Raw genomic sequence first — 24,353 nt, 5'->3', positions numbered from 1 at the left:
ATTGGCCAGCGATGCTGTGATTTCCGCTGTGCTTCAAGAATTTGACAAGAACCTTCTCCCTCGGATAGGTTATCCATCAGGAATTGCAAGAGCACTGCTGGAGCACAAAACACTTGTAAAAGGCACAGTGTCAAACATAGTCACTTTCAACATCACGTGGCTGGCAGCCAAAGTAATAGTGATGCCCAACGCTGTGAATGTGGAAAAAGCTTTGGGAGCAGCCATAACTCAAAACCCTGTGCCCCTTTTAACAGTTGTGCTAATTTTTCTAGCCTACCTTGTTTTGGCCCTCTGGGCCATGACAAAAGACAAGGCTGACAAGGACACCGAGGACAAGAACCCCATTCTGCCAGACAAGGAGCCCTTTGATAAAGTGCACTTTGCGGTCACGTTGTACACAGGCAGTCGCTTAGGAGCTGGAACCACCGCAGATGTTTTTCTTCAACTCGTTGGCCAGGATGGCACAAGTGACGCCTTTTGCTTACGACACCCACATCTTCCGTCATTCCATCAGGGAAGCACCGATACATTTTTGCTAACTGCAGAGAAAGATTTGGGAGATATTTGTGCCTTAAGGGTCTGGCACAACAACAACGGGCCTTCTCCAAGCTGGTTCCTGAGCAGAGCAAAAGTTGAAAACGTGGACACCAACAAGACCTGGTTCTTTATTTGCCGCAAGTGGCTTGCGCTCAACAAGGATGACGGCTTACTCCAAAGGACATTCCTTGCCATGAGCCCCAAAGCACGTCTCGGCAGAATTGACTATTTTTTGATTAATCTTGAAGCAAAGCTGAGAGATGGTCACCTCTGGTTCTCAGTTTTTGCTCATCCTGGCACCGGCACTTTCAGCAGGCTCCAAAGGTTAACGTGCTGTTTGACAATGTTACTACTGAACCTGCTTGTTAATTTTATGTTCTTTAGGGCTGACAAAAAGGAAGAATCCCCACTACCTGTGAGCGTTATGAGATCAATAGCATTAGCAGCCGAAAGGGCTTTGATTACGATACCTGTGCAGATGCTCATCATTTCCTCATTTAGGTATTCCCAGAAGGAACGTTTTAATGCATTAGAAGGGGACAACATTGAGAGACAGAAGACACCACAAAGCGCTGTCCCCTTGTTCTTTCGCAAGAGATCAGCATTAGTTTTTTGCCGGGGATGTGTCTGCCTCTCCTGGACATTAATTACAGTTGTAACGGGGCTGTCTTCATTTTTTATTGTCTTCTATGGCTTGTCTTATGGGCAAGAGACCTCACATCAGTGGCTTTTAGCATCTTCAGTCTCCTTTGCGAAGAACATCTTCTTTTTCCAACCGCTAAAAATCCTGTTTTTCTCTGCCCTGAGTACACTCCTTCACAAATATTGTCAAAGTATTCCGTGGCCAACTCAGGAAAATTATTCTGACTTTAAGCCAGATAAAGCAATGGAGACGGAAGAGGAGGTGAGAGAGATGCACCGTAAACTTGTTCAAATCTTTCCCTTCACTTACATTGCACGTGAACGCCACACCAGACGCCGAGAAAGGAAAGATTATCTTAAGAATAGTTCCAGTATCATCCACTTAGGGTTGAAGTCAATATTATTACTTTTTGCTTTTTTAAAGGTCATAAGGTTTAAGAAGGGAGCAGCTATTGGGAAATTCAACTTATTTCATCCCCTCAATTTCAGCCTCAGAGGAGACATCACTGACATTTGGGGCTCAGGGACAGAAAAATAAATGGGAAAAAGTGGTTTATCTGGTCATATGAGCAACGCGGGATATTGTATTTAGCACTCTGTGCTTTGTACTTTTCAAATAAATGCTCGTCATTGTTTAACTTAATTAGTCATTCTTGCCTGAATTGATTAGTAAATTTTAAGGAGTTCTTAACACTCAGCCACTTGCTTTGGACTCTGTTCTGGTTTTCTCCCAAATTTTGGCCTTTTATCTACCTCAGTGGTACTTTCCCGTCATGGCAGCTGATACCTCTTTTACATAGACAATGACTGGAGAACAAGGCTATGAGGGGTAATCTGGCCTCTGGCAAAGAGGCCATGAGCGGATCTATGCTAAGCTAAACTAAGAGAGAGCTAAAAAAGGTGAGTGCTCTGAAAATGCTGATAAAACCTTTGCTCCTCAAAGCATAAGCAATAAAAGACGAGAGGATGATTTATTGTGCTTTGACCCGGCACAGTTAAATTAGGAGTTCTTAACACTAACAGCACATTTACATTTGTATGTGTGTGAAACTCATACAGTTTTCTACTTTTGCAAGGCATCCATGTCAGCCTCTCCAATAGTATAAAGAGTGTAAAATGGCCTTTCCATAGAATGCTGTTTGCCCAAGAAAGCTCTAAGGGCACGTTAATGGAGGGATTTCTTTTACCCTCCAAGGCACAAAAGGCCATTACTGGAGTATCCCCGAACGCAAACGAACGTTTGATTCCGGTAACACTCTAACATCCTCTCTTACCTGGCAGCTCACGCAACCAAGCGCAAGTCAGTCAAGCCCAATGGCTTAACTGCTGCCATTCGGAGCAGCCACGGCTGCAGTGCAACTGCTCATCTTCCCCAGCACTATCCTTGTCTTAAACTTGCTTCTGCACCACACTCTTAGTCCAAAATAAAGCTGCCCAGCCTCCTTCTCCAAGGAAGCCCCTGCTCTGAGAGGGGAAATACAGAGACTCGCAGAAAAAAAGAAAAAAGCATAAAAGGAGAGCACACAGCAACATACCCTTACCTAGTGAAGGAGTGAACTCTCCAACGAGGATCAACCAGCACAGGAGAAAGAAGTGCAAAACCTGATTTCTTGTCCCGCTGCTCTTTTCCTGGGAAAAACAAAGTGCAAAGCCATTGATAAGTGGGACACCAGCACAATATCTTTTTAATGATATCTCTTATCTATTTATTAAAAATTTTGGAAAAAAAAAAAGGACACATATATAGTCACAAGCCTTTTTGCAAGGCTTACTGGGCTGAAGTCCTCGGTTCTGGGCTTAAGTGTCATTGCTGTTGCTTTTCTTTCTGCCTCCTTCCAGAGAGGCAGTGACAGGATGCAGGCAGCAGCTCACGGAGGGAGTCTCTTCCCCAGTTGCTTTGTGGCGCAGGGAGGATATTTTGGTTTCCTCGGGGAGCGGGGGAAGCATTTCTGGGCAGAGGTGGTAGGAGCTCATCAAAGGGCATGCTGCCAGTTTGAAAGCTCAGAGCTGGACTACAATTAGTATCTGTAACCCATCTCTGTCTCTTCTTTTTGGAAAGAGACAATAGGATTCTTATATTGCAGATCCAACCTGCCCTGCCCACTGGGATCAATCTGCAGTACCTGAGTTGGGATAGAAGGCATCGTTCTCCCTTCTTTTGTGATTCCAATGAAAAGGTACCCTAGGAGGGGGGACACTGTTTAAGTGAAAACTTCACTGGGGTTAGATGGTAAAATGTGACAAGAATTCCCTTGGGGTTTTTTTTGTTTGTTTGTTTGTTTGTTTTGGGTGCACGTGCTAGAGATCTAGCATGACTTCCAAAGAGCTTCTGAAAAAATGTGCCAAACTCTTGTGGACTTCACCTGCCTCTTTATAGCATCGCTCGCCATGCCAAGACGCAAATTCAGGACTCCAAAGTCCACTGTTAGAATTGCCATAATGATCAAGTACTTGGGCTGAGAAGATGCCCTGGCTGCATGAACTGTAAGAAAGCCATACAAGACCAGTCCTGTCATGGCTGTCAAGGGATAAGCTTTGGCCTGGAAAGCTGGAGAAAAGGGAATCTCTCCATTCTCTAGAGTTCCATTTGGGCAGTGACTAATACGATGCAGTTCCAAAAGCCCTTTGTTAAAAGGGATGCAGGCGCCTTCCTATCCCTCTGTCATCAGGAGGTTTCTCATGTGCTTGCCAGGCTACTTCCCAAGAACGGACGGGCTAAATTGCCCAGCGGATGCCAAATTGCATGTTTCTCTAGCAAACCGAAAGCATTTCCTTGTCTTTGCTGCTCTTTCTTGCATTATTCTCTTTCTCAAAACATGAGAGTGGCGCAAATTGTGGAGGCGACAGATTGTCCACTCTCAGCTCTGAAGGAGCTGACTTTGTATACAGACCCGCTATGCTTCAGCTAGCTGCACAGGCATGAAAACGTCAGCTCTCTTCACCCTTGAGCGGCAATCAAGCCAACAGGAACAAGGGCTCCAAACATTTCCCTCATATTTTACCTTTGTTCATAAATCTGTGCTCATCCGTTTGCTTGACAGACAAGAAAAGTGAAATGTGTGCCTTGCTGTCCACCAAGACCTACCTTCATGATACTGAACAGGAGAGTGATGCCCACTGTGCTTCTGACACTCTGCTAGCTCTCCATTTTACAGAGGAAACCAAGCTTTTGCCACAGGGAGACAACAGAGCTAAATAGAAAAGTCTGGGGCTCTGCTTCTGTGGCCTCTAGTCTGCGTGGTATTATACTGGTCCTTGGGAGCAGCTAAACAGTTTCTCAGTTGTAAATAACTTATTCTGTTCAAGGAGCTATGAAAAATGTTAAGAAAGGAATGTCTGATCCTATGATGTAGCAGGAACACACCATTTGCTTGCCCAGGGATGCTGCTGGCACCAGCCATGGTGCATACAGTTGAGCGGAATTCAGGAGCAACTGTCTAGAGGTCATCTTGACCCTTTGCTACATCCCAATAATCTCAGGTCGTAACACAACCGCCCTGCGCTTCCATCTGTGCTTCCTACAATCTCCACACTTTCCAACAGCACAAAAGGTGCCAGCACAACAGCACATGCCATACATGCCCACTTTGTACGCAGCGACAGCAAAAAGATTCACACTGATCAAACCAACTCCCGCCCCTTTCCCCAAATGGCCTGTCACTCACCCATTGGCAAACACATCCAGTGCACATACATGGAGCTTCTCCCGCTCACTCAGTGCCTGTGATTTTGCCAGCATCATCATTCTTCTCACTGCACTGTCCAGCTCTCTGTTGAGCCACACTGAACTTCCAGCGCCAAGCAGCTCCAATCCATTAGCGATGGCAAGTGCCATTGCTGCAGAAACCAGCGCATTAGAGCTTGCCAAGTAGAGCATTTACCTCTACATAAATTCCTGAAAGGGGCTTGTTTTGCCTGCTTCTTCGTTTGCTTTTTTGTTTGTTTCAAATGGGAACTGTCTTGTAGGTGAAAGCAGTCCCAGGCTTTAAGACATCATCCAGCAGTATCCAGCTGAAGAAGTAAAGGTTACACTTGGTAAAACTTGCATCTGCTGCTTTTAACTTGGAGAGACAGCCCTCACCATCTCCTAGGGTCTCCTTATTGCTCCAGGTTGCACCCTGTAACAGAGAAAGACAACTGCTAGAAAACAGACGATACTGAACTTCTTTGCATTCACACAAGCAAGGCAAATTCAAAAGTAAGCAAGTCAAAGGAGGAAAAGAGAAACTTTATTTTCAGGGAAGAGTTAACTTAGTAGGATGATGGAGATCCTGGCTTCTTTAAGGCATGAGTTTATGTAGTTTATGTCTAGTGGGGGATTTTCCAGTGTCGAGTAGGAAGAGCTGACTGGCTGGAGCTTTGCCCTGCAGATGGAGTATTTAGCATAGCTCTCTGAAAGAAGGCTATTTATTTATTTATTTATTGCTCTCTACTCACGCCTTGCCTTAGTGGCCATGTGGCAGCTGGCTTCTGAGGTATCCCCTTCTCGTCTCAGCCAGCCACTTTTTCTCACAAGCCTTGCATGAAGGTCACATGTGTGAGGCCACAAGCTTCTGGTTCCATTTGGCTGAAACATGCACGCACACATGCACGGGCCTTGCTGAAGCCTTCCTTCCTGAACAACCTGAAGTAAAAAAGCCCTGTCTCAAGCACTCACAAGCTGTATTTCTTGAGAGACGCTTGCAGAAGACAGAGACCCTGCCCAGACACTTTAGCCAGCTCTGGCCAAGGCCAAAGACTGGCCCTTTGCCCCTGCTTTAAGACAAGAGTTTACTAACAGGATCTGGTGCTTCTTTACCCAGAGCCGTGTCCCTTGTGGAGCCTCTGCTGGCTCTCAGGACCCTCTGCTTTTTCCAGGTCACTCTTTGCACACCTGCTATTGCTCAAGGGACTTTTCCAGAGCTCTGGAGCTCACCAACCTCTCATACTCCCCAAAGATTCCCCAGAACGTTGTTAAGCCTCCTGACCTACCTAACCTTTTCTTGTGGATGAGCGCGTGTCATGCTGACACCTCCTTGCACCTCTTGGTATTTCCTGAAGAAGCCCCTCATTAATAGAACTTTTTCCCAAATACAAATATTCTCTGCGTTGATTCCTAGCTTTTTTTGCTTGCTCGTTTTCGGCTTTGGTTTTTGTGTCTGTTTAACTGGTAACATGACAGCAAACTCTGAGTCACCGCAGAGGAGGCTCCCGCTCCAAGTCGCGGCTCTCGCCGACTAATTCTCACTAACACGGACTCTCTCTGGCAGTGTTAAATGTGGAAAATGCCATGGGCTTGCAGTAGGAACTGCCAAGAAGGAAAGAAGGAGATACGTGTACAGGTACCTAAGAACATAAGCAGCAGAGTGGGAAGGGGAGAAGACGCTGCAGCAGGCAGCATGGCTGCAAAGTGAGCGCTGACAAGGAGCAGAGCACCAGGGCCCAGGAGCCTCTGCGGAGCAAGTAGCGAGCGCGGGCAGAGCTGGACCCAGAGCAGGAGGCAGCGCAGAGCTCGCCCCAAAGGCCCCCGGCCTGGGAGAGGCCTGTGAGGGGCTGGCAGGGGCCACCCGCGTGAGGGCCGCTCGCAGCCGCCACACAACACGGGCCGCCCTCGCGCCAGCGCCCGTTCTGCGGAGGGCAGCGGGCAGGGGCTCCGCGGCACTCGCAGCACATGGCCACAGCAGCCTCGGCTCGCATCGGCCTCCCTGTGAGGACCCGCTTAGCGGGAGGAGGACAGGCAGGGAGGAAGCACAAACCGCACAGGGTGCTAAAGGCCCCTGCCCGCCGTGCAGCGGCCCTCAGCCTGCAGTCCCTCAGGGGCACCATGACCCTGCTTTGCCAACTCCATCCGCCCAAGAGCGGCCCCACAGCACCTCCGCAGCATCCACAACGCCTCCCGCCTCATGAAGGGGGAGCCCCTGGGGGTCGCCGGTGGCCAGCCAGGGTCAGGGCCACCTGGGACGTGGGCAGAGCTGCAGCTTTGGGCAAGCAGGTTTCAGGGGGTGGTTTGTTCCAGAGCGGGGGGCAATAGAAGGTGCCGGGCGGCCCCCCCCACGCCTCAGAGGGGATGGGAAGCCCCATTGTTGGGTGTCGTCGCCAGGGGCCACCTGCTTCCTTGATGCCCTCGGGACCCAAGGTGCCCAGCGCAGGGCAAGCGGCCCTGAGGGCACCTCTGGAGCCCAGCGCGCCTGCTTCGTGCAGCAGCAGCACCAATGGCTCTCGGGCCACGGCTCTCCCTCGGCCAAGCGGTGGCGGCGCCAGCGCTGGCCCTTCTGCTCCTCTGGCTTCCCGGCGGCTGCCCTCCAGCCTTGCGGGATACTGCTCCCCTTCTGCAACCCTCGTCCCTCCTCGTCGTCTCCCTGAGCCCTCACAGACACGTCTCACAGAGACCGGGCATGGAGCACGGCATCTCCTGCTTATGGAGTAAGCCCATGAATCAGGGTTACCAGCCAGCCCCTGGAGCACAACTGCAGCCACAGCCCCCACTGCATTGCTCCTGCTACATCAACCCTGCCTGGGGGAAGAATACACCTTGCTGGTCTGGGCAGCTTGTGCTGCAGGCAACCCTCCTGCCTGGAAGAACGCCACCAGCCACAGCCTCCAGCTTCATTACAATGCAGTGCTCATCAGCTTCATGCTCTGCTCCTGGGGGCCTTCATCACAACTTGAGCATTGAGATGTGCGGGCAGGATATACGACTGCCAGGATTTGGCCCACACATTCACCCGACCCACGGCGGGGAGGCAGTAGAGCTGGGCTGGTGCGCACGCCTCCAGAGTGCAAAGTGGCAATACCGTTTTAGCAGCCACGGAAGCAACTCATCTGCCCTTCTTCCCAGCAACGATCATGAAGAGGCACTACCACCGTCTGCTTACCCAGGAGTCGAGGTGCAACCAACATGTGCAACCCACTCCAACTACGGTTCGACTGTACGCTACAGGCACCATGTGCTCCGTTTAGCTTCAGTCAGCATTGAGCAGATGCCGCACATCAGCTACAAGTGTTCTCTCAAAGTCGAGCTTAACTTACAGCGTGGTCTCAGGATCAGCTCCAAGCTCCTTAGTGTTCCTCACCAGCCCCTTCGCCTCTCCTCGAGTCTTCAGCCTCTTGCACTTAGGGCACTGGCCTACAGGCTGCAGGACACACAGGGTAGAGGAGGTTGCTTCAGTTCCTGCAATTTTTTGACTTTCCAGTGCAACTTCTGTGCTGTACCTGCTCTTCCACAGCTTGGTGAGATGCTAGTGGCGAGCCTCTCCTTTCACGTGGATGGAAAGAACTTCAAAAGCTTGACAGGAGAATCGCATCTAGTCAGTGGTAAAGTGGGCATAACCGCAGGTGGAGAAACTCCGGCCTATGTCAACCTTCACCCTGGCAAAAGCAAGAGAGACACTTACATTTTCAGGTACAGCCGTGGAACTTTTTATACAACTGAAGAAAACCGCACAGACATCAGTTCTCCAGATGGCTCCAACATATGCTACATATTCTACCAACATCAGGAGCTTTCCTACTTGTTCTCCATCGAGTTTGTGAATATTCACTGGTATAAAATCAATATTAATATGCTACAATGTGAGTGGACCTACAATCTGCAGTTATTTGGAACAAAAAGCAACCATCTTATTCAGAATAACAGTTATACCTGCAACAATCACGTAAGTAATGCCGCACGGTTTGTCCATTGCTCTGTTCTGCCTTTTCATCCGGAAAAGTACGCAGGGTTTGTGGCAGAAGTGAACTGCACGAGGAATGGACTGACGCCAGCTCTTTTACAAGTCAGAGTGAATAATTATGCCTCAAAAACCATAGGACCATTGGTGGCTTGTCAGCAAAAGCCCTGTCAGAGACACAAGGTTTGGATTCAGAGACCTACCGTTCATCCTTTTCTCCTACGTCAGGAAAAGGGGGCACCTTTTCACCTGACTGTCAGAGCGCTGGTAGGCTGCAAAAACAGTTTAATGATTAGGCCTTTGTGGCGAATTTATCCTGTTGAGGATACAGAAGCTGTCCCAGACTGGTCAAGACCTATAAACTCATGTGTGATGCACGGTATAAATTCCATATGCATAACTGTTGCCAAATCTACTTTAGATTATGGGCTGTATCTTTTTCGTTTCTTTGTCAAAATAACTGCATATTGGAGTAAAAGAGATCTCGATGGCTCAGACAGCATTTATATTCAGATTGACAGATCTGATCTAATTGCAAATATTGCAGGAGGCACATTCTGGACAGTGGGTTTTTCTGACAGGTGGACTCTAGATGGCTCTTCATCCTCTGACCCTGATTCAGTGGGAATCGGGTTTCCTTGGTACTGCGCTAGAAGGCTCTCGGGCTGTGCAGACGTGAAATTGAGTGTAGGAAAGAAGTGCCATCCAGTTCAGAGAAATTTGAAGTGGTTAACATCTTCAGATCCAGTTCAGACGGTGGCAGCAGAAACCCTCTGCAGAAACACTATAAATTACTTTGGTCTAGCGATACAAAGAGAGCCGAGACAGAGTTACGCTGACCATAGTGTTCATGTGAAGCCTGGATCCCCACCTGTTCTGAATGCAGTCTGCCTTGAAAACTGTGGTAAAACTGTAATGCCTACAGAAAGACTTACGTTACCTGGCATGCCGAGAGCTTCTCTTTCTCATCGTAAGAATGTCAATGGTGATGGAAGTAAACAAGTTTTCTTCACTGTGGAAAATTTAACCAGCATAGTTTTCCCTGGAGAAGTAGGAACTGGAATGGAAGCCAAAAACAGGGCTTTCCCTCTCACCAAAAAGGAAAATTGGAATGCTGCCGCTACTTCCTCTGCCATAATAATATGCAAGAATTGTTTTTATCCAAAGCTGGAAAAGGAGAATGATTCCAAATTGGCCAGCGATGCTGTGATTTCCACTGTGCTTCAAGAATTTGACAAGAACCTGCTCCCTCGGATAGGTTATTCATCAGGAATTGCAAGAGCACTGCTGGGGCACAAAACACTTATAAAAGGCACAGTGTCAAACATAGTCACTTTCAACATCACGTGGCTGGCAGCCAAAGTAATAGTGATGCCCAACGCTGTGAATGTGGAAAAAGCTTTGGGAGCAGCCATAACTCAAAACCCTGTGCCCCTTTTAACAGTTGTGCTAATTTTTCTAGCCTACCTTGTTTTGGCCCTCTGGGCCATGACAAAAGACAAGGCTGACAAGGACACCGAGGACAAGAACCCCATTCTGCCAGACAAGGAGCCCTTTGATAAAGTGCACTTTGCGGTCACGTTGTACACAGGCAGTCGCTTAGGAGCTGGAACCACCGCAGATGTTTTTCTTCAACTCGTTGGCCAGGATGGCACAAGTGACGCCTTTTGCTTACGACACCCACATCTTCCGTCATTCCATCAGGGAAGCACCGATACATTTTTGCTAACTGCAGAGAAAGATTTGGGAGATATTTGTGCCTTAAGGGTCTGGCACAACAACAACGGGCCTTCTCCAAGCTGGTTCCTGAGCAGAGCAAAAGTTGAAAACGTGGACACCAACAAGACCTGGTTCTTTATTTGCCGCAAGTGGCTTGCGCTCAACAAGGATGACGGCTTACTCCAAAGGACATTCCTTGCCATGAGCCCCAAAGCACGTCTCGGCAGAATTGACTATTTTTTGATTAATCTTGAAGCAAAGCTGAGAGATGGTCACCTCTGGTTCTCAGTTTTTGCTCATCCTGGCACCGGCACTTTCAGCAGGCTCCAAAGGTTAACGTGCTGTTTGGCAATGTTACTACTGAACCTGCTTGTTAATTTTATGTTCTTTAGGGCTGACAAAAAGGAAGAATCCCCACTACCTGTGAGCGTTATGAGATCAATAGCATTAGCAGCCGAAAGGGCTTTGATTACGATACCTGTGCAGATGCTCATCATTTCCTCATTTAGGTATTCCCAGAAGGAACGTTTTAATGCATTAGAAGGGGAAAACATTCAGAGACAGAAGACACCACAAAGCGCTGTCCCCTTGTTCTTTCGCAAGAGACCAGCATTAGTTTTTTGCCAGGGATGTGTCTGCCTCTCCTGGACATTAATTACAGTTGTAACAGGGCTGTCTTCATTTTTTATTGTCTTCTATGGCTTGTCTTATGGGCAAGAGACCTCACATCAGTGGCTTTTAGCATCTTCAGTCTCCTTTGCGAAGAACATCTTCTTTTTCCAACCGCTAAAAATCCTGTTTTTCTCTGCCCTGAGTACACTCCTTCACAAATATTGTCAAAGTATTCCGTGGCCAACTCAGGAAAATTATTCTGACTTTAAGCCAGATAAAGCAATGGAGACGGAAGAGGAGGTGAGAGAGATGCACCGTAAACTTGTTCAAATCTTTCCCTTCACTTACATTGCACGTGAACGCCACACCAGACGCCAAGAAAGGAAAGATTATCTTAAGAATAGTTCCAGTATCATCCACTTAGGGTTGAAGTCAATATTATTACTTTTTGCTTTTTTAAAGGTCATAAGGTTTAAGAAGGGAGCAGCTATTGGGAAATTCAACTTATTTCATCCCATCAATTTCAGCCTCAGAGGAGACATCACTGACATTTGGGGCTCAGGGACAGAAAAATAAATGGGAAAAAGTGGTTTATCTGGTCATATGAGCAACGCGGGATATTGTATTTAGCACTCTGTGCTTTGTACTTTTCAAATAAATGCTCATCATTGTTTAACTTAATTAGTCATTCTTGCCTGAATTGATTAGTAAATTTTAAGGAGTTCTTAACACTCAGCCACTTGCTTTGGACTCTGTTCTGGTTTTCTCCCAAATTTTGGCCTTGTATCTACCTCAGTGGTACTTTCCCGTCATGGCAGCTGATACCTCTTTTACATAGACAATGACTGGAGAACAAGGCTATGAGGGGTAATCTGGCCTCTGGCAAAGAGGCCATGAGTGGATCTATGCTAAGCTAAACTAAGAGAGAGCTAAAAAAGGTGAGTGCTCTGAAAATGCTGATAAAACCTTTGCTCCTCAAAGCATAAGCAATAAAAGACGAGAGGATGATTTATTGTGCTTTGACCCGGCACAGTTAAATTAGGAGTTCTTAACACTAACAGCACATTTACATTTGTATGTGTGTTTTTACTTTTGCAAGGCATCCATGTCAGCCTCTCCAATAGTATAAAGAGTGTAAAATGGCCTTTCCATAGAATGCTGCTTGCCCAAGAAAGCTCTAAGGGCACGTTAATGGAGGGATTTCTTTTACCCTCCAAGGCACAAAAGGCCATTACTGGAGTATCCCCGAACGCAAACGAACGTTTGATTCCGGTAACACTCTAACATCCTCTCTTACCTGGCAGCTCACGAAACCAAGCGCAAGTCAGTCAAGCCCAATGGCTTAACTGCTGCCATTCGGAGCAGCCACGGCTGCAGTGCAACTGCTCATCTTCCCCAGCACTATCCTTGTCTTAAACTTGCTTCTGCACCACACTCTTAGTCCAAAATGAAGCTGCCCAGCCTCCTTCTCCAAGGAAGCCCCTGCTCTGAGAGGGGAAATACAGAGACTCGCAGAAAAAAAGAAAAAAGCATAAAAGGAGAGCACACAGCAACATACCCTTACCTAGTGAAGGAGTGAACTCTCCAACGAGGATCAACCAGCACAGGAGAAAGAAGTGCAAAACCTGATTTCTTGTCCCGCTGCTCTTTTCCTGGGAAAAACAAAGTGCAAAGCCATTGATAAGTGGGACACCAGCACAATATCTTTTTAAAGATATCTCTTATCTATTTATTAAAAATTTGGAAAAAAAAAAAAGGACACATATATGGTCACAAGCATTTTTGTAAGGCTTACTGGCCTTAAGTCCTCGGTTCTGGGCTTAAGTGGCATTGCTGTTGCTTTTCTTTCTGCCTCCTTCCAGAGAGGCAGTGACAGGATGCAGGCAGCAGCTCACGGAGGGAGTCTCTTCCCCAGTTGCTTTGTGGCGCAGGGAGGATATTTTGGTTTCTTCGGGGAGCGGGGGAAGCATTTCTGGGCAGAGGTGGTAGGAGCTCATCAAAGGGCATGCTGCCAGTTTGAAAGCTCAGAGCTGGACTACAATTAGTATCTGTAACCCATCTCTGTCTCTTCTTTTTGGAAAGAGACAATAGGATTCTTATATTGCAGATCCAACCAGCCCTGCCCACTGGGATCAATCTGCAGTACCTGAGTTGGGATAGAAGGCATCGTTTTCCCTTCTTTTGTGATTCCAATGAAAAGGTACCCTAGGAGGGGGGACACTGTTTAAGTGAAAACTTCACTGGGGTTAGATGGTAAAATGTGACAAGAATTCCCTTGGTTTTTTTTTTTTTTGTTTGTTTGTTTTGGGTGCACGTGCTAGAGATCTAGCATGACTTCCAAAGAGCTTCTGAAAAAATGTGCCAAACTCTTGTGGAGTTCACCTGCCTCTTTATAGCATCGCTCGCCATGCCCAGACGCAAATTCAGGACTCCAAAATCCACTGTTAGAATTGCCATAATGATCAAGTACTTGGGCTGAGAAGATGCCCTGGCTGCATGAACTGTAAGAAAGCCAGACAAGACCAGTCCTGTCATGGCTGTCAAGGGACAAGCTTTGGCCTGGAAAGCTGGAGAAAAGGGAATCTCTCCATTCTCTAGAGTTCCATTGGGGCAGTGACTAATACGATGCAGTTCCAAAAGCCCTTTGTTAAAAGGGATGCAGGCGCCTTCCTATCCCTCTGTCATCAGGAGGTTTCTCATGCGCTTGCCAGGCTACTTCCCAAGAACTGACGGGCTAAATTGCCCAGCGGATGCCAAATTGCATGTTTCTCTAGCAAACGGAAAGCATTTCCTCTCTTTGCTGCTCTTTCTTGCATTACTCTCTTTCTCAAAACATGAGAGTGGCCCAAATTGTGGAGGCGACAGATTGTCCACTCTCAGCTCTGAAGGAGCTGACTTTGTATACAGACCCGCTATGCTTCAGCTAGCTGCACAGGCATGAAAACGTCAGTTCTCTTCACCCTTGAGCGGCACCCAAGCCAACAGGAACAAGGGCTCCAAACATTTCCCTCATATTTTACCTTTGTTCATAAATCTGTGCTCATCCGTTTGCTTGACAGACAAGAAAAGTGAAATGTGTGCCTTGCTGTCCACCAAGACCTACCTTCATGATACTGAACAAGAGAGTGATGCCCACTGTGCTTCTGACACTCTGCTAGCTCTCCATTTTACAGAGGAAACCAAGCTTTTGCCACAGGGAGACAACAGAGCTAAATAGAAAAGTCTGTGGCTCTGCTTCTGTGGCCTCTAGTCTGCGTGGTATTATACTGGTCCTTGGGAGCAGCAAAACACTTTCTCAGTTGTAAATAACTTATTCTGTTCAAGGAGCTATAAAAAATGTTAAGAAAGGAATGTCTGATCCTATGATGTAGCAGGAACTGCTGGCACCAGCCATGGTGCATACAGTTGAGCGGAATTCAGGAGCAACTGTCTAGAGGTCATCTTGACCCTTTGCTACATCCCAATAATCTCAGGTCGTAACACAACCGCCCTGCGCTTCCATCTGTGCTTCCTACAATCTCCACACTTTCCAACAGCACAAAAGGTGCCAGCACAACAGCACATGCCATACATGCCCACTTTGTACGCAGCGACAGCAAAAAGATTCACACTGATCAAACCAACTCCCGCCCCTTTCCCCAAATGGCCTGTCACTCACCCATTGGCAAACACATCCAGTGCACATACATGGAGCTTCTCCCGCTCACTCAGTGCCTGTGATTTTGCCAGCATCATCATTCTTCTCACTGCACTGTCCAGCTCTCTGTTGAGCCACACTGAACTTCCAGCGCCAAGCAGCTCCAATCCATTAGCGATGGCAAGTGCCATTGCTGCAGAAACCAGCGCATTAGAGCTTGCCAAGTAGAGCATTTACCTCTACATAAATTCCTGAAAGGGGCTTGTTTTGCCTGCTTCTTCGTTTGCTTTTTTGTTTGTTTCAAATGGGAACTGTCTTGTAGGTGAAAGCAGTCCCAGGCTTTAAGACATCATCCAGCAGCATCCAGGTGAAGAAGTAAAGGTTACACTTGGTAAAACTTGCATCTGCTACTTTTAACTTGGAGAGACAGCCCTCACCATCTCCTAGGGTCTCCTTATTGCTCCAGGTTGCACCCTGTAACAGAGAAAGACAACTGCTAGAAAACAGACGATACTGAACTTCTTTGCATTCACACAAGCAAGGCAAATTCAAAAGTAAGCAAGCCAAAGGAGGAAAAGAGAAACTTTATTTTCAGGGAAGAGTTAACTTAGTAGGATGATGGAGATCCTGGCTTCTTTAAGGCATGAGTTTATGTAGTTTATGTCTAGTGGGGGATTTTCCAGTGTCGAGGAGGAAGAGCTGACTGGCTGGAGCTTTGCCCTGCAGATGGAGTATTTAGCATAGCTCTCTGAAAGAAGGCTATTTATTTATTTATTTATTGCTCTCTACTCACGCCTTGCCTTAGTGGCCATGTGGCAGCTGGCTTCTGAGGTATCCCCTTCTCGTCTCAGCCAGCCACTTTTTCTCACAAGCCTTGCATGAAGGTCACATGTGTGAGGCCACAAGCTTCTGGTTCCATTTGGCTGAAACATGCACGCACACATGCACGGGCCTTGCTGAAGCCTTCCTTCCTGAACAACCTGAAGTAAAAAAGCCCTGTCCCAAGCACTCACAAGCTGTATTTCTTGAGAGACGCTTGCAGAAGACAGAGACCCTGCCCAGACACTTTAGCCAGCTCTGGCCAAGGCCAAAGACTGGCCCTTTGCCCCTGCTTTAAGACAAGAGTTTACTAACAGGATCTGGTGCTTCTTTACCCAGAGCCGTGTCCCTTGTGGAGCCTCTGCTGGCTCTCAGGACACTCTGCTTTTTCCAGGTCACTCTTTGCACACCTGCTATTGCTCAAGGGACTTTTCCAGAGCTCTGGAGCTCACCAACCTCTCATACTCCCCAAAGATTCCCCAGAACGTTGTTAAGCCTCCTGACCTACCTAACCTTTTCTTGTGGATGAGCGCGTGTCATGCTGACACCTCCTTGCACCTCTTGGTATTTCCTGAAGAAGCCCCTCATTAATAGAACTTTTTCCCAAATACAAATATTCTCTGCGTTGATTCCTAGCTTTTTTTGCTTGCTCGTTTTCGGCTTTGGTTTTTGTGTCTGTTTAACTGGTAACATGACAGCAAACTCTGAGTCACCGCAGAGGAGGCTCCCGCTCCAAGTCGCGGCTCTCGCCGACTAATTCTCACTAACACGGACTCTCTCTGGCAGTGTTAAATGTGGAAAATGCCATGGGCTTGCAGTAGGAACTGCCAAGAAGGAAAGAAGGAGATACGTGTACAGGTACCTAAGAACATAAGCAGCAGAGTGGGAAGGTGAGAAGATGCTGCAGCAGGCACCATGGCTGCAAAGTGAGCGCTGACAAGGAGCAGAGCACCAGGGCCCAGGAGCCTCTGCGGAGCAAGTAGCGAGCGCGGGCAGAGCTGGACCCAGAGCAGGAGGCAGCGCAGAGCTCGCCCCAAAGGCCCCCGGCCTGGGAGAGGCCTGTGAGGGGCTGGCAGGGGCCACCCGCGTGAGGGCCGCTCGCAGCCGCCACACAACACGGGCCGCCCTCGCGCCAGCGCCCGTTCTGCAGAGGGCAGCGGGCAGGGGCTCCGCGGCACTCGCAGCACATGGCCACAGCAGCCTCGGCTCGCATCGGCCTCCCTGTGAGGACCCGCTTAGCGGGAGGAGGACAGGCAGGGAGGAAGCACAAACCGCACAGGGTGCTAAAGGCCCCTGCCCGCCGTGCAGCGGCCCTCAGCCTGCAGTCCCTCAGGGGCACCATGACCCTGCTTTGCCAACTCCATCCGCCCAAGAGCGGCCCCACAGCACCTCCGCAGCATCCCCAACGCCTCCCGCCTCATGAAGGGGGAGCCCCTGGGGGTCGCCGGTGGCCAGCCAGGGTCAGGGCCACCTGGGACGTGGGCAGAGCTGCAGCTTTGGGCAAGCAGGTTTCAGGGGGTGGTTTGTTCCAGAGCGGGGGGCAATAGAAGGTGCCGGGCGGCCCCCCCCACGCCTCAGAGGGGATGGGAAGCCCCATTGTTGGGTGTCGTCGCCAGGGGCCACCTGCTTCCTTGATGCCCTCGGGACCCAAGGTGCCCAGCGCAGGGCAAGTGGCCCTGAGGGCACCTCTGGAGCCCAGCGCGCCTGCTTCGTGCAGCAGCAGCACCAATGGCTCTCGGGCCACGGCTCTCCCTCGGCCAAGCGGTGGCGGCGCCAGCGCTGGCCCTTCTGCTCCTCTGGCTTCCCGGCGGCTGCCCTCCAGCCTTGCGGGATACTGCTCCCCTTCTGCAACCCTCGTCCCTCCTCGTCGTCTCCCTGAGCCCTCACAGACACGTCTCACAGAGACCGGGCATGGAGCACGGCATCTCCTGCTTATGGAGTAAGCCCATGAATCAGGGTTACCAGCCAGCCCCTGGAGCACAACTGCAGCCACAGCCCCCACTGCATTGCTCCTGCTACATCAACCCTGCCTGGGGGAAGAATACACCTTGCTGGTCTGGGCAGCTTGTGCTGCAGGCAACCCTCCTGCCTGGAAGAACGCCACCAGCCACAGCCTCCAGCTTCATTACAATGCAGTGCTCATCAGCTTCATGCTCTGCTCCTGGGGGCCTTCATCACAACTTGAGCATTGAGATGTGCGGGCAGGATATACGACTGCCAGGATTTGGCCCACACATTCACCCGACCCACGGCGGGGAGGCAGTAGAGCTGGGCTGGTGCGCACGCCTCCAGAGTGCAAAGTGGCAATACCGTTTTAGCAGCCACGGAAGCAACTCATCTGCCCTTCTTCCCAGCAACGATCATGAAGAGGCACTACCACCGCCTGCTTACCCAGGAGTCGAGGTGCAACCCACATGTGCAACCCACTCCAACTACGGTTCGACTGTACGCTACAGGCACCATGTGCTCCGTTTAGCTTCAGTCAGCATTGAGCAGATGCCGCACATCAGCTACAAGTGTTCTCTCAAAGTCGAGCTTAACTTACAGCGTGGTCTCAGGATCAGCTCCAAGCTCCTTAGTGTTCCTCACCAGCCCCTTCGCCTCTCCTCGAGTCTTCAGCCTCTTGCACTTAGGGCACTGGCCTACAGGCTGCAGGACACACAGGGTAGAGGAGGTTGCTTCAGTTCCTGCAATTTTTTGACTTTCCAGTGCAACTTCTGTGCTGTACCTGCTCTTCCACAGCTTGGTGAGATGCTAGTGGCGAGCCTCTCCTTTCACGTGGATGGAAAGAACTTCAAAAGCTTGACAGGAGAATCGCATCTAGTCAGTGGTAAAGTGGGCATAACCGCAGGTGGAGAAACTCCGGCCTATGTCAACCTTCACCCTGGCAAAAGCAAGAGAGACACTTACATTTTCAGGTACAGCCGTGGAACTTTTTATACAACTGAAGAAAACCGCACAGACATCAGTTCTCCAGATGGCTCCAACATATGCTACATATTCTACCAACATCAGGAGCTTTCCTACTTGTTCTCCATCGAGTTTGTGAATATTCACTGGTATAAAATCAATATTAATATGCTACAATGTGAGTGGACCTACAATCTGCAGTTATTTGGAACAAAAAGCAACCATCTTATTCAGAATAACAGTTATACCTGCAACAATCACGTAAGTAATGCCGCACGGTTTGTCCATTGCTCTGTTCTGCCTTTTCATCCGGAAAAGTACGCAGGGTTTGTGGCAGAAGTGAACTGCACGAGGAATGGACTGACGCCAGCTCTTTTACAAGTCAGAGTGAATAATTATGCCTCAAAAACCATAGGACCATTGGTGGCTTGTCAGCAAAAGCCCTGTCAGAGACACAAGGTTTGGATTCAGAGACCTACCGTTCATCCTTCTCTCCTACGTCAGGAAAAGGGGGCACCTTTTCACCTGACTGTCAGAGCGCTGGTAGGCTGCAAAAACAGTTTAATGATTAGGCCTTTGTGGCGAATTTATCCTGTTGAGGATACAGAAGCTGTCCCAGACTGGTCAAGACCTATAAACTCATGTGTGATGCACGGTATAAATTCCATATGCATAACTGTTGCCAAATCTACTTTAGATTATGGGCTGTATCTTTTTCGTTTCTTTGTCAAAATAACTGCATATTGGAGTAAAAGAGATCTCGATGGCTCAGACAGCATTTATATTCAGATTGACAGATCTGATCTAATTGCAAATATTGCAGGAGGCACATTCTGGACAGTGGGTTTTTCTGACAGGTGGACTCTAGATGGCTCTTCATCCTCTGACCCTGATTCAGTGGGAATCGGGTTTCCTTGGTACTGCGCTAGAAGGCTCTCGGGCTGTGCAGACGTGAAATTGAGTGTAGGAAAGAAGTGCCATCCAGTTCAGAGAAATTTGAAGTGGTTAACATCTTCAGATCCAGTTCAGACGGTGGCAGCAGAAACCCTCTGCAGAAACACTATAAATTACTTTGGTCTAGCGATACAAAGAGAGCCGAGACAGAGTTACGCTGACCATAGTGTTCATGTGAAGCCTGGATCCCCACCTGTTCTGAATGCAGTCTGCCTTGAAAACTGTGGTAAAACTGTAATGCCTACAGAAAGACTTACGTTACCTGGCATGCCGAGAGCTTCTCTTTCTCATCGTAAGAATGTCAATGGTGATGGAAGTAAACAAGTTTTCTTCACTGTGGAAAATTTAACCAGCATAGTTTTCCCTGGAGAAGTAGGAACTGGAATGGAAGCCAAAAACAGGGCTTTCCCTCTCACCAAAAAGGAAAATTGGAATGCTGCCGCTACTTCCTCTGCCATAATAATATGCAAGAATTGTTTTTATCCAAAGCTGGAAAAGGAGAATGATTCCAAATTGGCCAGCGATGCTGTGATTTCCACTGTGCTTCAAGAATTTGACAAGAACCTGCTCCCTCGGATAGGTTATTCATCAGGAATTGCAAGAGCACTGCTGGGGCACAAAACACTTATAAAAGGCACAGTGTCAAACATAGTCACTTTCAACATCACATGGCTGGCAGCCAAAGTAATAGTGATGCCCAACGCTGTGAATGTGGAAAAAGCTTTGGGAGCAGCCATAACTCAAAACCCTGTGCCCCTTTTAACAGTTGTGCTAATTTTTCTAGCCTACCTTGTTTTGGCCCTCTGGGCCATGACAAAAGACAAGGCTGACAAGGACACCGAGGACAAGAACCCCATTCTGCCAGACAAGGAGCCTTTTGATAAAGTGCACTTTGCGGTCACGTTGTACACAGGCAGTCGCTTAGGAGCTGGAACCACCGCAGATGTTTTTCTTCAACTCGTTGGGCAGGATGGCACAAGTGACGCCTTTTGCTTACGACACCCACATCTTCCGTCATTCCATCAGGGAAGCACCGATACATTTTTGCTAACTGCAGAGAAAGATTTGGGAGATATTTGTGCCTTAAGGGTCTGGCACAACAACAACGGGCCTTCTCCAAGCTGGTTCCTGAGCAGAGCAAAAGTTGAAAACGTGGACACCAACAAGACCTGGTTCTTTATTTGCCGCAAGTGGCTTGCGCTCAACAAGGATGACGGCTTACTCCAAAGGACATTCCTTGCCATGAGCCCCAAAGCACGTCTCGGCAGAATTGACTATTTTTTGATTAATCTTGAAGCAAAGCTGAGAGATGGTCACCTCTGGTTCTCAGTTTTTGCTCATCCTGGCACCGGCACTTTCAGCAGGCTCCAAAGGTTAACGTGCTGTTTGGCAATGTTACTACTGAACCTGCTTGTTAATTTTATGTTCTTTAGGGCTGACAAAAAGGAAGAATCCCCACTACCTGTGAGCGTTATGAGATCAATAGCATTAGCAGCCGAAAGGGCTTTGATTACGATACCTGTGCAGATGCTCATCATTTCCTCATTTAGGTATTCCCAGAAGGAACGTTTTAATGCATTAGAAGGGGAAAACATTCAGAGACAGAAGACACCACAAAGCGCTGTCCCCTTGTTCTTTCGCAAGAGACCAGCATTAGTTTTTTGCCAGGGATGTGTCTGCCTCTCCTGGACATTAATTACAGTTGTAACGGGGCTGTCTTCATTTTTTATTGTCTTCTATGGCTTGTCTTATGGGCAAGAGACCTCACATCAGTGGCTTTTAGCATCTTCAGTCTCCTTTGCGAAGAACATCTTCTTTTTCCAACCGCTAAAAATCCTGTTTTTCTCTGCCCTGAGTACACTCCTTCACAAATATTGTCAAAGTATTCCGTGGCCAACTCAGGAAAATTATTCTGACTTTAAGCCAGATAAAGCAATGGAGACGGAAGAGGAGGTGAGAGAGATGCACCGTAAACTTGTTCAAATCTTTCCCTTCACTTACATTGCACGTGAACGCCACACCAGACGCCGAGAAAGGAAAGATTATCTTAAGAATAGTTCCAGTATCATCCACTTATGGTTGAAGTCAATATTATTACTTTTTGCTTTTTTAAAGGTCATAAGGTTTAAGAAGGGAGCAGCTATTGGGAAATTCAACTTATTTCAGCCCATCAATTTCAGCCTCAGAGGAGACATCACTGACATTTGGGGCTCAGGGACAGAAAAATAAATGGGAAAAAGTGGTTTATCTGGTCATATGAGCAACGCGGGATATTGTATTTAGCACTCTGTGCTTTGTACTTTTCAAATAAATGCTCATCATTGTTTAACTTAATTAGTCATTCTTGCCTGAATTGATTAGTAAATTTTAAGGAGTTCTTAACACTCAGCCACTTGCTTTGGACTCTGTTCTGGTTTTCTCCCAAATTTTGGCCTTGTATCTACCTCAGTGGTACTTTCCCGTCATGGCAGCTGATACCTCTTTTACATAGACAATGACTGGAGAACAAGGCTATGAGGGGTAATCTGGCCTCTGGCAAAGAGGCCATGAGTGGATCTATGCTAAGCTAAACTAAGAGAGAGCTAAAAAAGGTGAGTGCTCTGAAAATGCTGATAAAACCTTTGCTCCTCAAAGCATAAGCAATAAAAGACGAGAGGATGATTTATTGTGCTTTGACCCGGCACAGTTAAATTAGGAGTTCTTAACACTAACAGCACATTTACATTTGTATGTGTGTTTTTACTTTTGCAAGGCATCCATGTCAGCCTCTCCAATAGTATAAAGAGTGTAAAATGGCCTTTCCATAGAATGCTGCTTGCCCAAGAAAGCTCTAAGGGCACGTTAATGGAGGGATTTCTTTTACCCTCCAAGGCACAAAAGGCCATTACTGGAGTATCCCCGAACGCAAACGAACGTTTGATTCCGGTAACACTCTAACATCCTCTCTTACCTGGCAGCTCACGAAACCAAGCGCAAGTCAGTCAAGCCCAATGGCTTAACTGCTGCCATTCGGAGCAGCCACGGCTGCAGTGCAACTGCTCATCTTCCCCAGCACTATCCTTGTCTTAAACTTGCTTCTGCACCACACTCTTAGTCCAAAATAAAGCTGCCCAGCCTCCTTCTCCAAGGAAGCCCCTGCTCTGAGAGGGGAAATACAGAGACTCGCAGAAAAAAAGAAAAAAGCATAAAAGGAGAGCACACAGCAACATACCCTTACCTAGTGAAGGAGTGAACTCTCCAACGAGGATCAACCAGCACAGGAGAAAGAAGTGCAAAACCTGATTTCTTGTCCCGCTGCTCTTTTCCTGGGAAAAACAAAGTGCAAAGCCATTGATAAGTGGGACACCAGCACAATATCTTTTTAAAGATATCTCTTATCTATTTATTAAAAATTTGGAAAAAAAAAAAAAGGACACATATATGGTCACAAGCATTTTTGTAAGGCTTACTGGCCTTAAGTCCTCGGTTCTGGGCTTAAGTGGCATTGCTGTTGCTTTTCTTTCTGCCTCCTTCCAGAGAGGCAGTGACAGGATGCAGGCAGCAGCTCACGGAGGGAGTCTCTTCCCCAGTTGCTTTGTGGCGCAGGGAGGATATTTTGGTTTCTTCGGGGAGCGGGGGAAGCATTTCTGGGCAGAGGTGGTAGGAGCTCATCAAAGGGCATGCTGCCAGTTTGAAAGCTCAGAGCTGGACTACAATTAGTATCTGTAACCCATCTCTGTCTCTTCTTTTTGGAAAGAGACAATAGGATTCTTATATTGCAGATCCAACCAGCCCTGCCCACTGGGATCAATCTGCAGTACCTGAGTTGGGATAGAAGGCATCGTTTTCCCTTCTTTTGTGATTCCAATGAAAAGGTACCCTAGGAGGGGGGACACTGTTTAAGTGAAAACTTCACTGGGGTTAGATGGTAAAATGTGACAAGAATTCCCTTGGTTTTTTTTTTTTTGTTTGTTTGTTTTGGGTGCACGTGCTAGAGATCTAGCATGACTTCCAAAGAGCTTCTGAAAAAATGTGCCAAACTCTTGTGGACTTCACCTGCCTCTTTATAGCATCGCTCGCCATGCCCAGACGCAAATTCAGGACTCCAAAATCCACTGTTAGAATTGCCATAATGATCAAGTACTTGGGCTGAGAAGATGCCCTGGCTGCATGAACTGTAAGAAAGCCAGACAAGACCAGTCCTGTCATGGCTGTCAAGGGACAAGCTTTGGCCTGGAAAGCTGGAGAAAAGGGAATCTCTCCATTCTCTAGAGTTCCATTGGGGCAGTGACTAATACGATGCAGTTCCAAAAGCCCTTTGTTAAAAGGGATGCAGGCGCCTTCCTATCCCTCTGTCATCAGGAGGTTTCTCATGCGCTTGCCAGGCTACTTCCCAAGAACTGACGGGCTAAATTGCCCAGCGGATGCCAAATTGCATGTTTCTCTAGCAAACGGAAAGCATTTCCTCTCTTTGCTGCTCTTTCTTGCATTACTCTCTTTCTCAAAACATGAGAGTGGCCCAAATTGTGGAGGCGACAGATTGTCCACTCTCAGCTCTGAAGGAGCTGACTTTGTATACAGACCCGCTGTGCTTCAGCTAGCTGCACAGGCATGAAAACGTCAGTTCTCTTCACCCTTGAGCGGCACCCAAGCCAACAGGAACAAGGGCTCCAAACATTTCCCTCATATTTTACCTTTGTTCATAAATCTGTGCTCATCCGTTTGCTTGACAGACAAGAAAAGTGAAATGTGTGCCTTGCTGTCCACCAAGACCTACCTTCATGATACTGAACAAGAGAGTGATGCCCACTGTGCTTCTGACACTCTGCTAGCTCTCCATTTTACAGAGGAAACCAAGCTTTTGCCACAGGGAGACAACAGAGCTAAATAGAAAA

At 48.0% G+C, this 24,353-nt stretch overlaps 1 protein-coding gene across 1 annotated transcript; it reads left to right on the top strand.

The window, feature by feature from the left end:
* Positions 1-298: 298 nt before the first annotated feature.
* On the top strand, positions 299-23,611 carry LOC148592941 (uncharacterized). Its single transcript, XM_088533032.1, has 4 exons — positions 299-401; positions 7,465-11,073; positions 17,438-21,046; positions 23,529-23,611. Exons 1-4 carry the CDS (start codon positions 299-301, stop codon positions 23,609-23,611), a joined length of 7,404 nt encoding a protein of 2,467 aa, XP_088389158.1.
* Positions 23,612-24,353: the final 742 nt, after the last annotated feature.

The sequence above is a fragment of the Tinamus guttatus genome, unplaced genomic scaffold (assembly GCF_059628265.1).
Source record: "Tinamus guttatus ecotype Peru unplaced genomic scaffold, ASM5962826v1 Tinamus_guttatus_pri_ptg000475l, whole genome shotgun sequence".
In the NCBI taxonomy this organism is placed as follows: Eukaryota; Metazoa; Chordata; class Aves; order Tinamiformes; family Tinamidae; genus Tinamus; species Tinamus guttatus.
The sequence above is the reverse complement of the archived record's forward strand: the minus strand, read 5'-3'. Positions and strand labels throughout refer to the sequence as shown.